Raw genomic sequence first — 16381 nt, 5'->3', positions numbered from 1 at the left:
TCGAGGAATGTCATTAAATCAACCCCAAAACTTCTTTCGACTGTCAATGTTTGGTAAGAGAATAAATAATAATATAAGACTGATTCACTTTTTAACTATTCTTGTAATAACAAAAACAAACAGATTTCATGTTATAGCGCTCATAATCTCCCGGGAAACACATATCTTTACACAAGACAAGACCTAATACTCCCTGACTAGACCGTAGGTATATTTATATTTGAACCGTTGGCTTTTAAAGATGTTTGTGATTTCAACTGTACAATGTACGTAGACTACGTAGGTATGCCTACTATTATTATGAAATTAAACCTTAGTTTACACGTTAATAACATGATTATTTGAACATAGTCGTACATGTATTTTAATACCGTCAGACTAAAATGCATATTGTAATAATTACTGGTTCCGATACGATTTTAATGCAAATAGCGATTATACGCTCGTAATGAGTGCAACTACATGACATCAGAGCTATGTTTTGCTTCTAGAATTAAAATGCTACAAGTGACTATGGGTTTAATAGTTACATCACACTTTGTTCAAGCGGTAGTCATTGTGCAGTACGAAACACTCATGGGCTATTAAAAGGCTGTTTTATTTATTTCATTTGCACAGGTAAAATAATGAACACATTTTAACAAACATTTTAACTCCGGACATAATTACTATTTTGTAATACAGTACAGGGTGTTTATTTAGTCGCCTGCCATAAGTTAGAGAGTGAAATCATATGCCATATCGAGCAATAAGAAGATCTGACGGTGCCATACTTCGCCATACAACTTAAAAGATTGAGTAATTTTTAGTATCGATCATCGATCGGGGTTGCTTCGATAATCAATCAAAGTCAAAGCTTAATATTACTCTGTAACATTTCCCAGCTTTAGTAACCTAACCACAAAATTAAAATTCTGAAAAAAACCCCGACCGCGACATAGTGATACTGATTTTCATGAAAGATGGCTAATAAGAACACTAATTCTTCGACTAATTCAGCTTTCAGACACACACACACACACACACACACACATACAAACAGACAAACAGACACGTCAAACTTATAACACCCCGTCATATTTGCCTCGGGGGTTATAAAACTTATAAACAAGACGAACACAAAAATTTGAAGTGTTATTTTTGTTTGCTTGGAAGTTAATATCATAAGTGAATTTTAAAAATGTCTTACGGTACACCTAAAATGGATCCACAAAAATATAAAGGCTTCTGTTACTTATCAAAAGAATCTCCCTTAAGCATATTCAAATCTAGTTATAAATTTCCAGCCAGGCCAGTGGGTCATTTACACAGTTATTCCAAACTGCATTATCATTGACCCCACCTCAGCGACACCTTTGCCGACCCTCAGGGTAAATTTTCTATTAAAATTCTGCAAATAACAAAAAGGGCGCCAACTGTCCCTTGTCTGTTTCGTGTTTAAGGAGGAATGTAATACTAGCCGAGTTCTTTACATTATTTACTTTAATGTGAATCACACCTTTACTGAGTAGTGTTATATTTATGTAACTACTTTTTTAACTAATGCCTCTTATAAACTAAGTACAAGTCTTCCAAACACTAAACACAACGAAAAAAATACCGCCTAAAGGCTTATTTACACGGTCCGAAAACACTCATGCAATTTTCATTACAGCTTTAGTAGTAAAAGCTATGTAAGCACAAGCTATGTAAGTACCTATTATATACACCGACACACTTACATAACTTTTTGTTTTACATCCAACACAATCACAGCCTTGTTAACTACCTACCAAGTGAAAACAACAGTCTTTTATTACAAAGGACAAAGACGTAAAAATTGGGAATTTCTTTTTTGAAAGAAACAACGTCGCCTTGACCCCCAGGGGTTTCAGCACCGGCACAAAGCAGAAAAAGCAGAGGATAAAGTGTCAACAAGCATTTATATAAAGGGCAATTTAAAAATAATAAGCTAACTTCAACGAACAAGACTATCATTGTAAATAAGTACAGTGAAACAATTAACAAGGTGACTTTATGAATTATTAATGTTAAAATTTTAGATTCGCCAGGGGCGGCTCACTCCGCGATCCTTTCGCCGCGCTACAAGTACATGCCGGCGGCCGCGAGTTCGCGGCCCATTCAGTGGCGACGACCTTCGCGCGGCGCAATAGAATTCAATGTCGTCTGCACGCGTGCGATCTGTTTGTTAATGTAGGTAAGAATTTAGAATGGCGGCGTTTTGTGAACATCAAAGGAGTGAGCCTTCTGTACTTGTACTATTATATATTCTGTGGTTTCGCAAACAGCTTCATATTGCAGTATTGTTAGAAGCAAAATCTGAGTTCACAGCGAATATCACCTAAATATGCTTCAAGATTGAATGTAACGAAATTCGTTTAAAGCCTGAAAGCTCAAACTGACCCCAACAGGTAACTCGTAAACCGTCCAGGGTCCCTTGCCGGAAACGCGGTGCTCAGAGGAGAATGAGTAAGACAACAGAATAATTGTTTCGGAAAATTTACTTCTATGAGATCTGAAAAATGTGAAAACATTGGTACACAATAGAATGTGTATCAAAGAATCCCCATTCTTTAGTAGTTTGCAAATGTTGTCTGCAACGTTGTTTAATTACTGAAGTAAGTATTTATATCTTTAAGCTTTGTCGTGTATCGTGGTGCATTAATTACGAGTAACTACATAATACCTAAGATAGATAGATAGATAGAATACTCTTTATTGGCACACCTCAGCAAAAGATACAGTGGAGACAAAACAAATGATTATAAATAGAGGCAGACAACAGGCGGTCTTATCGCTAAAGAGCGATCTCTACCAGACAACCTTTGATAAAGTGTTTGTGCTTTCAAAGGAGCCTTCAGATTTTAGAGCGATAATAAGAGAATAAGACAAGTCAATGTATAAGTATATTTTACGCTTATGTCCGATCTCAGCCGAAACCAAAGGCCCTTTAATATTTCACGAGCTATATGTACCTAGACTGTAGATACTCGTAATGGAAAGGAACCTAGAAAGTCATGCTGCATACGCCTTTGAAGTAGACTAACACTAAAATAATCCTATTTATGGAGATGATGACATTAAGTTTTGACTGTTTTGAGTAATATTTTATGTTTTTTAAAGAGATTTCATTGGAAAGAAAACACGGGCATTTTTAACAGGATGGACGGACAAATCCTTACTAAAGTACTATCGAAGCTAGCAACGAAAACCTTGATCTTACTGTAAATCATATCGACTGTGCCGGAAGCCCGTCACGAAGCGTTTATAGAAACAATGACGCAGCTCACTTCCGACAGAGGGCAGCGGCCACTCCCACGGCCATCGCCCCAACTCGCATACGACCTACTATCTAGTTACCCTCATTACTATTGCTTTGTCTACCACTACCACCAACAAAACGCCATGCATTTCTGAGTGGTGTTCGACTGTAATGCAAAAATAATCAACTGCTACAACAACAAAGTAACTCACGCAACGCAACTATTAACTATAGGTCGAGAAACTGCAGGTATGGTAGGTATATTTTTTCGAGTCCACGCGCCAAAAACACCTACCTATATAAGTATTTACCTACTTACGTACACGTTTTGTAAGACGATGAAAATATGGGTATTATGTACCCAGAAACGACTATAGCCCGTACAATTAACAAAAAAACCGTTTATTACTCAAATTTACAAGAACAATCACATTGCACCCTCAAATTATGCCGTCCCTCTAAAACCTCTCAGACCATCCACTTCACAAAAACTGCACTGCAAATAAAAACCGCAGACCCTGACAGCGACAAAGTTCAGCTTTTACGTCAAATACGAACAAGAGAATAACCATTAAGTACTTCCAGTCGGTCGGGCTGCGTGCAATAAATGAATGAAAAACTCTTCTTCTACTTGGTAGATACAATTGATAAGTTGCCCGAAGCTAACTTTTTGCTTTCCAGTCCATTATTGACGGCCGGGCTCGGAGAAATCAGACAGTTCTTGATATTTCTATCTGATTTGAGTCTGGAATAACTGGATTTTGCTTGGATCAGACGTGTTCATTATAAAAGGTTTGTATGTTATATAAACTAATCAAATATTTGATATGATGATGATGATGATGTGTTCCTGTTATCCCTCACTAGGGACATAGGGCTCTTAGAAGAATCTTCCACTTTTCACGATCCTGGGCGACTGCTTCCAAATCCTTCCAGCCTAGTCCACTTGCGCCAGCCTCCTTCTCCACTGACCGCCTCCACGTGGTACAAGGCCGCCCCGACCGTCTACTGCCAGGTGATTGCCAGCAGAGACCCTGCTTGGACAGGTGGTTGTCTGCTCTGCGTAGCACGTGCCCTATCCATCGCCACTTCCGTGCGCGTATTTCCTGGCCTACGGGTTTTTGTCCCGTCATCTGCCACAATCTAGCGTTTAAAATAGTTGTCGGCCAGTAAATACCCAAGATGCGCCGGAGACACTTGTTAATAAACACCTGCAACCGATTGGTGATGTCAAATATTTGATATATTTAACTAAAATACAATTTAAAACTTAACTACGCAACAAGCTGATCTAATTTATGTACATAATTATATATGTCATTTAGACGGGTCGATATTAGTAGCTATTTAGTTAATTTAAAAAACTTCCTACGTATTGAGGCCTAAATAAAACTCTTTTTCAAATTTTACACAAGTACCCTAATGCGTTTTTGACAAGACAAATTAGATGTCGTCGCGGCCCCACAGTATGCACTTTTTGTACTGTAAATTCAAACCAGATAATTTGTTAGCCGAGTTCAACTGTTTTATTCGTCGACTACTCAGCTAATACGTCAATTTCACGCGCAACGGCGCACGAAAGACCGCATATCATGCATCTGCCCACCAGCCGTGCAATTCTATCACGATGCATAAACTTTTCCCTATCAAGACGCTGCGTGTAAAGCAGGCTAATGTTTTCAATTAAAACGCGACTGGCAAGTTCCCGGGTTTGTTGGTCAACTTTTATTAGTTCACAGAGTAGATAAAAGTAATCAAGTCTGCAATATATCGCCTGCACACCTAACTCCAAGATAACTCTTAATTGTTTGATGTGACGGCGTCCGGAGACGTGAGCTAGCAGTCTCGTTACATTTTATCTTGTTTGAGAACAAATTTTCAAGTTTTAATTCTTCTGAGGTAATGATCGAGTAACTCCGTTAATGTTGTTGACGCTGCTCGTTGTTAGTTCGATGCTGGTTTTCGAAGTATGATTAAAACACCAGGACAAGTAAAACTATGCTAGTCTAGAGTCTAGACAGATTTGGGGTACCTAGTACTTACCATGGAAAAAGTACGTGTCTCTACTGCATTAAAAGCTTGAAAAATCTTATACAAACTCCTATGAAACACACATCGTTTGTGGATTTGTGTACATTAGCTAATCACATTAAACTTTCTACAAACAAATAAGAATATTTATTCGACTTCCGTACAACATCCTCTTGCACGTACAAAAAGAGCACGATCCCTTGCAAAAGCCATTACGATAATGGAAATATACTTTACCTAGAAGAGAGATCCTAGAGCGGTCATACCTCGAAATGCTGACCCACAATAGGGCGCTCACTTCGCTGTCTGCTAAAAAACATAATGCAAATAACCGACCGCATTTCATCTAATAACGTGAAAGTTCCTAACCGGAGAATACGCAATTAGGATAACAAAAGCGAATGCCACGAAACAAAAAAATAGGTAGGTAAATATACGAAAATGGGTCATCGAGTGAAGTGCAATACAGGACCAGTGTACGTGGACACTTTAGTATTCACGGCATGGTCCCCAGAGCCTCGTGGAGAGGGCCGGTGGAGAGACCACGCGCACTGGCGGGTCCTAAGGGAGTCGCGACATGATACGAGCGACCAGTCTCCGCTGCGCTACAATCGTGCTGCGATTGTTTTCTTTGTGTTGCTTTGACGGACGAGTGTCGGGCTTTCAACTGAAAACTCCAGCAGTAACATCCATAACAAAAGTGCCTTTTTGTACACGTAGGTACCTACGGGCTACGTATTCAATTTAATAAATGTTGGTTTCCATCCTTTCGGAATTCGCTACCAAAATGTTGTTACGAGAAAATGAAAACAAGTTTATTAAAATTGTGCTGCCAAAAATACCAATAGAAGTTATTGGTAGTTTTTTTACATATTCACAAACCTGAACAACTGCTGTCTGTAGTCTGTACCTACTCATACTGTGTGTATCTAAACATTTTTCGTATGTTAAATCTAATATCCAATGAATGATTTCTACTATTAACTACACACTACACGTTACCGACCTCGAGTAAACTAGAGATTAATCTTTAGGTTTGGGAACCTGCACCGCCTACGTTCGCGCCTTCGCGGTAAGTTCCTATGAATCCTATGATAGAATCGACAAACGACGAGGAACCGCGAGAGCTTTTTTTGCATTCCTTCTCCTTGTATTTTTCTCCTCAGTGCTGACTGCTAAGGGTCGGGATCTCCCACGTGTGCTACATTAGTACGGATGGCAAATTTCCAGGATACCTTGCGACTTTTAAAGAATCGTGGACCAATGATGTAAAGCTATTTGCTAATATGGTTGGACCATTGGAGTGATCATAAATTTTCCCAGGCTATCTCGAATGCAAGGGTTGCAAACAGAAAAAAAAAAACGTTTTTTTTTCAGAATAGTGAAGAAAAACATGAAAAATACCGAGCATCAGTGGTTTTTTCGGATGAACAAAAAAATCGATAACAACGGTTTTTCGTGAGTGGTTGTAACGTTTCAATAATAATAACATACATTTTAATTCGATTAACATTCAGTATACAAACGTTTATTGGGGAATCCCCGATGCGGCGCGGAGCGTGGAGACGCAGCGGTGTTGCCAACAGTAAATAGCGATAACTACCAACTACAGATTTCGTAAATGTTATTTGTAAATTTTTTTCAAAACGGAATGTTACAAGTTACAAGCGGCTTCGCAAATTTTGAGATTTTGAACCCTAGCCTGGACGTTACTCCCGAGTTTTTAGATTAGTAGGCGGTGGTTCTGTAGGTATTCGGTCCAGAACACGCATATTTAAAACGCAGCAACGCACTTTCTGTCAGCCGAATCACCTACCATGATGCGGGTCATACCTATGCTTATTTGCCACCCTTAGTAGGTATAAAACCACCATAAAATGGCAACACAAGGTCCCAAACACGGAGGTTTTACGTCGCGTCAAGATGCCTGGTGTTCAAGCTCTGATCATGAAGAATCAGTTAAGGCTGCTTTCGAGAAAAACGTCAAAATAATGTAAAATTGATAGTTTTAGTCGGTGACCTACCTACTACACTTTCCGTTATCTAATACATATATTTAATTCAAGTTTCAATTAGAGCATCTTATTATCTTGATACTTAGCAGACTGGATTTTAGAAAACTTACACACTAAATGAATTACGATTTTTTATCTGATGTGCACGTTTAGGAAAACCCGCGTACAGTGCTGGATTAGTCGATCTTATTTGTAAAATTTGGACAATTTGGAATACTGAAAATGGTAAATTTATAATACGTGTATCCTGTACTACAAACTTCTCAGACTACATTTTTATTATAAGGTTTTTAAAAAGAGTAAACAAGGCTAAGACGAATTCAATTTTTTTCAGAAATTACCTAAAATTAAGTGACAATTTCTTTGAAAATCTACATCACATCGGAGTTATTTTCGTAAAAAATTAATCTGCAACGTTTACGTAAATTGCTCTTATGCCTTAGTGATTATAAATTTCTATTATATATTTTTGGCAATTTTTTGAAAACGAGCCTTCCCCGTCACAATTATTGCCACTTCTAGACATTTTCTCATATTTTGTTAGACCAAGTAGAAAAAATCCTATAATATGTTATATATTTGTAAACTATTCGGAAAGCTCTTTAATTTGATACCACACACGGTATGATTAAGCGCTCGATTGCGATTTCACTATTTTTCACATGAAAGCCCTCTTAAGATGGTGTGGTCATATCGTGCGTATGAAGAATGAGAGATTGCCCAAAGCAGTGTTCTCTTGCGGAAAGCGGAAGCAGGGAGACCAGTACCTGCGCCATAAGGATGTTCTCAAGCGCCACCTCGTCGCTTGCGGTATACCGACTGACAGCTGGGAGAAAATTGCGTTACAAAGGTCTGAATAGCGTTCTAGTGTTCATAAGAAAGTGCACGAATTTGAGCAGCAGCGGTTGGAAAACCGGATGCTAAGCGCCATATCCGAAAGACGCGACTTAAGCCCTGCTACACGTATACCCGCAACCCGTCTGGACAGCTCCACTGTGCGACGTGTGACCGCATCTTCAAGTCCAAGTTTCGGTTTGCGAGCCACATCAAAGCATTCCATCATCCGGACAATAATTGTTAATGGAGTCGCCTTTGTCGGATACGACAAGAAGATGATGAGGTATAAAACATATATATGGCTTATTTTTCACATTTAACTTAAATATCTTAGTACATGCGTGTTTATTGATATGGAAAGTTTTGTATAAGTTTTGGAACCGTAGTCCCATAGTGACAATCACTGCTTAACATTTTTTTTTACATTGTGTGTTTGAATTACTTCAGTCTTGATTAACATTGATCAGTCCATCAATTGTGCAAGGTGTAAGTGGTGCAAATGGCTCTCAACACATTCACTCCCTCAGTTTTGTCGAACAATAAACACATATACATACATGTTGCAGGGAATGTGATAATCAACAAAACATTAGAATTTAATGCCTCAGTTCAGGTCAAACTCAGTTAAATTCATTTTACACCTATTTTTTTTATGTCATAATGCAACAGGTTTATCCAAGAAACATACCCTAAGCTAAGGAAATATTGATTTTTCTAGATTGCTAAACATAAAAATATTATTATTGTATTTTTAGTGGGCGCTATTATGTGAAACAATGATTAATCTATTATAGGCTACAATATAACATACTATGTATAATCCATAATTAAATAATTAAAACTTCTACAAGCAAGAATTATAATTAACAAGCTACTGCATAACTACTTTTCAGATGCACAAAGAAAGAAATAAACAAATAAGATTAGGAACAACTTTATTACAGTAAAAATCACATGCCACAAAACACCTACTTATTCATCACGAGAATAAATTACATTCATAAAAGTCTACTGAATGCTTCCTCAGATGCATAATACTAACAAAAACTTAGTCAGTCACCTGCAATAACATGTTACATAAAGAAGACTGCAAAAATTTTTGAAAAAACCCCCGACCGCGTCATAGTGGACCGATTTTCATGAAACATGGCTAAGAACACTCCCAACTAACTCAGCTTTCAAACAAAAAAAACTAAATCGAAATCGGTTCATCCGTTCGGGAGTTACGATGCCACAGACAGACACAGACACAGACACGTCAAGTCAAACTTATAACACCCCGTCGTTTTTGCGTCGGGTGTTAAAAATATCTGACACAATTTTTTGTACAGCCATAAAAGTGTGACAGATATATTTTCGGCTTTCGTGTAGTATCATATTTTTTCATGTGACTGTACTAACAATTTTCTATTGTTGTGTGAAACCAAATATTGGATTTGCGCTTCTACATACCTTAGTAATGTCACATCTCTTTATCCTAGTGTAGCCTTTCACAAAATCATTGGCCTTAGTGTTTATTGTAGACAACACATATAATATATAATGTACATCACTTAGATTACCCTCCCAAATTAACTGACATATCCCATATGAAGGAAAACATTGTTAGGAAAACTGCATACATTTGAAAAGAAATTAAAAGATGTATGTGAAGTTTCCAATACACCTATGTGGGGGCTAGAGTGGAGACTATAGCCCAAGCCCTCTCATGCACGATAGGATAATAATTGAGCCTATTATATGTGTTGCACTGCAGGCACAGCTACAGTGGAACACATACACCATGTTTTAGTGGAACACATACACCATGTTTTTTTTTGTTTTCCGTTAAATTCGACACGTATTTGGTTCATTATCAGGAACCACTATTAGTTAAATTCGCAAAAAAAAAAAATTTCACCATTTTCATACGTAATAAATGAATTAATTAGTGTGAGAGACCCTTAAGAATAACATTCAAGTTACTGTCAAGTGATTGACGGCACATGTCAAAACAAATAACATTAGGAATTGGTAAAGGCTGTCACACACATGTTCAGTAATTATCTTTATTTTTTTAATAACTCGATAACTGTAAGAGTTAAGATGCTGGTTTCTTAGAAAAATTAATTGTATTTGATCTAAAGAACCTTCCCTTAAAGTTAACGGAATTCAATAAAAACAGGGTGTATAGGCTCAATTATTATTATTAACCCACAAGAAAGGACTGTGGTAATAAGTCAGATGCAGGAATCTACTACTTATTTCAGGTTGAACCCTACTGGCAGCTTATAACATAGCACAAAAAGAGTCAAGTAGTTATGATTGGGTAAATATGTACATTAATTTAATTTGTAGTATTGTTTCCCACTTCTAAAGTAATACTGTCATAATTTTAATATTTTTTGCAATATTCATGTGCTTTAACACTGAAATTAAAAACCTAATATTGTATTCATTGAAGAATATTCTTATGTAAACATTTATCAAAGCGAAAGCTACTTCACTGGTCGAAATTAAAAATATAAAATCCGGTAGCCTACTTGAACAAAGATTATAAGATATTGAGAGAGAGATTAATGTAATTACACTTACATTAAAAAAATTTCAGGCTTTCTGAGGCAGAGCTCCGGCATCCAGCAAATTTATAGGTATAAACATAAATTCTAGTATATTATTCTTCCCTACACACACACACACACTCTTACATCATCCTCCTTTCTTACACAGTTAATATGGTATAATTCACCATATTTACATCAGGAATATGTGTGGTTAGAAAAAGTAACTTCTTGCACTTAAAATAACAGCAGTTATAATAAAGTCACCGTCAATAGAAATTGCGAACAATGTAAACAAACGGAATGGTTGAAATATCCATATTACAGCACTCAATTATTGTTTTTAATGGTCTAGGATCAGAGTGTGATATGAATTGACTGAATAACACATTTTTAAGCCAGTATTTAATTAGTCAGAATGGGAATTAAAGGCATTTTGAATACAAGGTTTGTTTATATTGTTCACAAATTCTGTTGACGGCGACTTTAGTAATCACCTGTTTTTAAACAGATTTTCATATCACATTTTAAACTTACAGCTTAAGCTCTAACTACAAGTTCCAACTCAAAGTAACTACAATCGAACTACTGATGCATGCATGTTAAGTTGAAAATCAAATTCTACTGATAATATTCTCACCTAATATATAACACACCTAAAATTCCAAATAGTCCTGAATTTAAGTCTATTTTAAGTATTCACTTCAGTTAGTTCACTTTGAGCCCAAGTCAGTTTTTCAGTCCCGTCAGATTATAGTCCTCAGTTCGGGTTAGAAACTCAACGATACAATTAAATAACTATAGACTGAACAATAATAACTATATGTTAACAGCAGTATAATAACAAATATCTTGTTTTTGTTTAATGTTTATTAAAGGCAGACAAGAGGATGCGAGGATTACTAACATTTGACAGTGTTAACATGACGTACATTGATTTTATTTCGACTTTAACATTTTGAAGGAAAGCATTTCAGCCAATGGCAGGAGCGTATTGTTTTCGATATCTCGACAGTGATTGGCTAAATTTGAATGTTGTAGTTTTTTTTCTACTATAGAAAACGAAACCTATAGATTGACATTTGGCTAGAATGATTGAATACTTGCCCTGGAATCTAGGATAAATTAATCAATAATTTATTTATTTTATTTATATGATTGAATAAAATTTAATTGAATAAAGTTTTCTATTCTTTATAGGTGCATATAAAGAATAGAAAACTTAGAAAAAATATTATAATAATTCAGACAAACTACCTATTGAAATTAAAACACTGGCAATATGGTGTGACACCATCGCGGTAAATTTAAAACGAAGTCTTTGCGTCAATCAAATCAGTTGACAAAATGAATGAGTGAAATATAAACCCAAAAAAAGTACAAAATATATTTATTCGGCAAAATGAACAATATGATCAAAATTCAATACGTACCTAAAGCAAATTAATTTTACTGTGATATGCCGGGGCCGGATGTAAGAGCCAATGAAAATGTCCTCGGCGAAATGTCGACAGAGCCCACGGCTACCGTGCATACTGGTGTAGTGCCAGCAAAACCTGAAAGAAAATTAACTGTGTTAGAAACCCATGGCTATATACTTGGTAGGACTATTGGCTCAGGTTCCTACGCAACTGTAAAGGTAACAAAATAATAAATAGGTATTGTTATTTTAAATTAGGTGCATACCTACCTAAATGATTCGTGAACTGCAAGTTTGTAGGTATTTCTACCTTTGAAATCAAACCAAAGTTAACGAAACATTTTAAATATAATGTCGTTTTGCTTATAATTTCTTAGTTTTTTTACCTTTGTGCAATAAAAACCTACCTGTGAAGTTTGTACTTTATATTTTTGTTCATGTAGCTTCATTCCTACCTTAAAATGAACATTGATTATAATATAATCAATATTATTATATTTAATGATTAAATCAACTTACGTTTACCCAGGTAGCATCCAGCGACAGGCACAATTGTCAAGTTGCAATAAAAATAATAAGCAAGTTCCAAGCGCCGGGAGACTATCTCAAGAAGTTTCTACCCAGAGAAATAGAAGTTGTGAAGGGGCTCAAGCATGAAAACTTAATACGGTTCCTCCAGGCCATTGAAACAACACACAGGTCAAATAAATTTGTAGTCATTTAGGAGGCTTTACATTTTTTAATTTATATTCGAATGCCATTAATTACACAAATAGGCTAACCGCAGACGTACATGCGGAATTTTCATTCGATTTTCGTACGGAATGATTGGTTCATAGTGCTGAACACAGTATGTGAACGGTACAGCACTTCACACAATATTCTGAGCTACTGCGGCCAGAGTAAGAGTAAATATTTCGTGAGAGTTTCAATTGCTGTAATTTGTCTAACAAGTATTATTACAGGGTTTACATAGTAATGGAATATGCTGAAAACGGCAGCCTGCTCGACATCATCCGCAAGGATCAGCATATAGACGAGGTGCGCGGGCGCCGGTGGTTCCGACAGCTGGTCGAGGCGGTGGACTACTGCCATGAGCGAGGGGTTGTTCATAGGTGAGCTATATTCCCCTTCTTGATACCATCCACAGTGATCACGAACTGCTATTGCTAACATAGTAATAGATTATACAGAAAACGGCAGCCTACTCGATCCGCAAATCGGATCAGCATATTATAGAAGAGGTGAGCGGACGCCGGTGGTTTCAAATCTGGTTAAAGCCGTTCATAGGTGAGCTACCCACAACTCGCTGTTTTATGGAAATAATCTAACTTACTAAGCTAATGTCAATTGCAATTGTAAGACCGACATGTATAACATGTATTGTATACGTATGGTGTACCGTTGTTCAGTTAACTGTTCCTCAAGACATATAGTAGATATCGCGTTGTTTCTCTTTCTTTCTAGCGTCGTATTTAGGTTTATTGCCCCTTCACCGTTTTTTCCTACTTCAGAGACATCAAATGCGAAAACCTGCTAATGGACCATGGCCTCAACATAAAACTATCAGACTTTGGCTTTGCAAGGGGCCACATGAAACCTAAAAACGGGGTGTATGCCCTGAGTGAAACCTTTTGCGGCAGCTACGCGTATGCTTCTCCTGAAATTCTGAAGGGGGTTCCTTACAAGCCACAGGACTCAGATATTTGGAGCATGGGGGTAGTTCTGTACGCTATCGTGTATGGACGCCTGCCGTTTGATGATACCAATTATACGCAGCTATTAAAAGTAAGTGTAACAAACATAAAAGTTTAATACCTATAAGGACCAGACGGTCCTCGATACCATTTAGGTTTTCCTCAAATAACAGCGTGCAACACTGGACATTTTAATGAGGGGAAAATATCAAAAAACAACAGTGTTGCTAGTTTACGAAAATCAGTAGAGAGACGCACTTTTCATCACAAATGTATCCATGCCTCAGAAGACGTTTTCTTCTGGAATTCTTCCTTATTGCAGGCCGAACATAGGGATCCTATAAATATTATGCCAATATTGTTTCTTATAAATCCAAAAACGTTCTTAATTACAGCAGGTCCAGAACAAGGTATCCTTCCCTCGCGAACCTAGAGTCTCCGCAGAATGCCGGAAGCTCATAACCAAGGTCCTGGCGCCTCTAAAGATGCGAGTGAAGATACCACAGATCCTGGCTGACCCTTGGCTTAACCCTAACCAACCGAGGGACGAGGAGGCAGATGGAGCACAGGTTGGTGCAAAACTTCATGAACACCTACCAACTATGTAGGTAGTTGTTCTAATATGAATATAGGGGTTTTGATTAGCACTTAGGCTTAGGCACATGACTAAAGGCCACGCAGGAAGACCGGAACAGAATACCATAATCGTGAAGCAGACTGTTGGGATCTTGAAGTGTTCAGTGTTTCTTCGTTCGATTAGTGTGCAACTGTGCCTATTCTATTATGTACATATTTAAATATCTAGTCCTATCTACTCGGTTTGGTTGGCGAAGATCAGAGGGTCTTCTTGTTCCACGGAACGCGAAATATAATTATTTGTCTTTCTATCACTCAGACAAATTCGAGGGATAGAGATAGTGTCTATGGAAAGAGGGGTATAGTATACTTAGTGTTTTCCATAATAGACCGTCAGGTGGAAATACCGAAAAATAGTAGTAGATTTTGTGCGGAAAGAGAATAGTCACAATGTATAAGCTTACATTCCACTATTCTTCTCTTTCCAGAACAGACTCTAATTTGGACCATCTTTTTTCAGGAAAGTGCATCAAACAGCAAAGAAATAAAGAATGTGAATATAGAAACGACGTTTGAGAGACCCGTCGGACGAAGTGAAATCAGTTAAATTGTAAATTGTCATCAAATCAATATAATATTTGTACCAGTTACCATTCCAAATGCCAATATTCAATAAAAAAAATTACAATACCAGTCTTCTATTTTGTATAATTACTTATACCCTATAAACTGAAATAAATGTCATATACAAAGGAAAAGTGACCAAGGCCTCCAAGTGTTCAAAGCTGGATTCGAACCAGCGTCCTCCGTTATCGCGACGGATACCTAAACCACTCTGGCATTCGGACAGGGTGGCAAGGGTCGAAATTTTCAAGTATATGACACAATTACCGAAGGCTTGGCTTTTATTTCAGTTTCTAGTTAAAATAGACTGTCTGTCTACTAAAAAATACAAATTAAATTATTTTCTATGAGGATAAATTAATTTGTTCTAAGAATTACTTATATCTATCTATTTCTATCAGTTTTGTATATATTATGTATAATTTTGTTACAAATAGATATTTCCTAGAATATGGTACAAAGTGGTAGAATATGGTGGTTTCTAATGGGTTGGCAACGCGCATGTGACACTCCTTGAGTTGCAGGCGTCCATATGTTACGGTGACCGCTTTCCATCAGGCGGACCGTATGCTTGTTTGCCACTGACGTAGAATTTAAAAAAAACTAAAATGGTCAAATTACAATAAGTGCGTCATATTTTTTCTACTCCCGTAGTGTTTATTTATCATTTACAGTGTCGTGCATAGATTTTTAAAACCCTACATAAAAGATGCCAGCCGGGGCCCGGCGCCCCGCACACCCACGCATACAATATAGCTCTTAAAGCATTGTTAGGAAGCCTTTAAGGGATATAGCGGGGCGCGGGGCGCCGGGGGCTGGCTGGAACTATGAAAAACTAATTGAATGGTCGTAGAAAAAGTATTATATGCAACGGTATTTAACTAAGTCAAAAAATACTCGTGGCGTTTTTATTAACAATTTTCGGCTTCGCCTCAAATAGTTACTCACGCCACTCGTCTTTTTCGACCTTACTTAAAAGCCAGTTGCATAAAATACTATAATAGTACGGGACCCAGAACGCCACCCTGTTGAACGCCACCAGTTGTTTTACAGATTTAGGGCCAGTTGCATCAACCACAACAGACACATCATCGTCACGCAGCAGACGTCTATGGAGCTTCCCATACAATAAAATTTAACGAACGCTTTCACGGTGACGATGTGTCTGTCAAATGTGGTTGATGCAACTGGCCCTTAGAAATGCAATCTTTATTATGAGAGTAAGGGCCGGTTGCATCAAAACGTCTGTCACTGTTAAAGCGTTCGTTAAATTTTATTGTATGGGAAGTTCCATTACGTCTGCTGCGTGACGATGATGTGTGTCAATGTCAAATGTGGTTGATGCAACTGGCCCTAAAAAGTGTGGTGTAACTGTTGTA

General features: G+C 37.4%; 2 protein-coding genes across 3 annotated transcripts in view; one reads left to right on the top strand and one right to left on the bottom strand.

The window, feature by feature from the left end:
- LOC125234426 (semaphorin-1A) overlaps positions 1 to 11486 on the bottom strand; it is a 602298-nt gene extending 590812 nt beyond the window's left edge. Inside the window, exon 1 of the mRNA XM_048140657.1 lies at positions 11326 to 11486. The gene's annotated coding sequence lies outside the window, so the exon portion shown is untranslated. The remainder of the gene's footprint in view (positions 1 to 11325) is intronic.
- A 566-nt stretch (positions 11487 to 12052) lies between these two features.
- On the top strand, positions 12053 to 15071 carry LOC125234910 (testis-specific serine/threonine-protein kinase 3-like). 2 transcript variants are annotated; one of them, XM_048141330.1, is made up of 6 exons: positions 12053 to 12324; positions 12635 to 12804; positions 13071 to 13220; positions 13620 to 13893; positions 14201 to 14371; positions 14899 to 15071. In XM_048141330.1, exons 1-6 carry the CDS (start codon positions 12145 to 12147, stop codon positions 14983 to 14985), a joined length of 1032 nt encoding a protein of 343 aa, XP_047997287.1. In that variant the 5' UTR covers positions 12053 to 12144; the 3' UTR covers positions 14986 to 15071. The 2 variants fall into 2 exon arrangements, with proteins under 2 accessions (XP_047997287.1, XP_047997286.1); XM_048141329.1 differs by having other exon boundaries at positions 14198 to 14371.
- The last annotated feature ends 1310 nt before the right edge of the window (positions 15072 to 16381 follow it).

Source organism: Leguminivora glycinivorella, chromosome 16, assembly GCF_023078275.1.
Source record: "Leguminivora glycinivorella isolate SPB_JAAS2020 chromosome 16, LegGlyc_1.1, whole genome shotgun sequence".
Classification (NCBI taxonomy): Eukaryota; Metazoa; Arthropoda; class Insecta; order Lepidoptera; family Tortricidae; genus Leguminivora; species Leguminivora glycinivorella.
This window is presented reverse-complemented; position numbering and strand designations above follow the sequence as displayed.

Coding starts and splice junctions, on each gene's coding strand:
- LOC125234910 (XM_048141329.1), top strand. CDS start 12,145: ATGCCGGGGCCGGATGTAAGAGCCAATGAAAATGTCCTCGGCGAAATG. Junction 12,325..12,634: donor GTTCCTACGCAACTGTAAAG/GTAACAAAATAA, acceptor ACGTTTACCCAG/GTAGCATCCAGCGACAGGCA. Junction 13,894..14,197: donor ATTATACGCAGCTATTAAAA/GTAAGTGTAACA, acceptor TCTTAATTACAG/CAGGTCCAGAACAAGGTATC.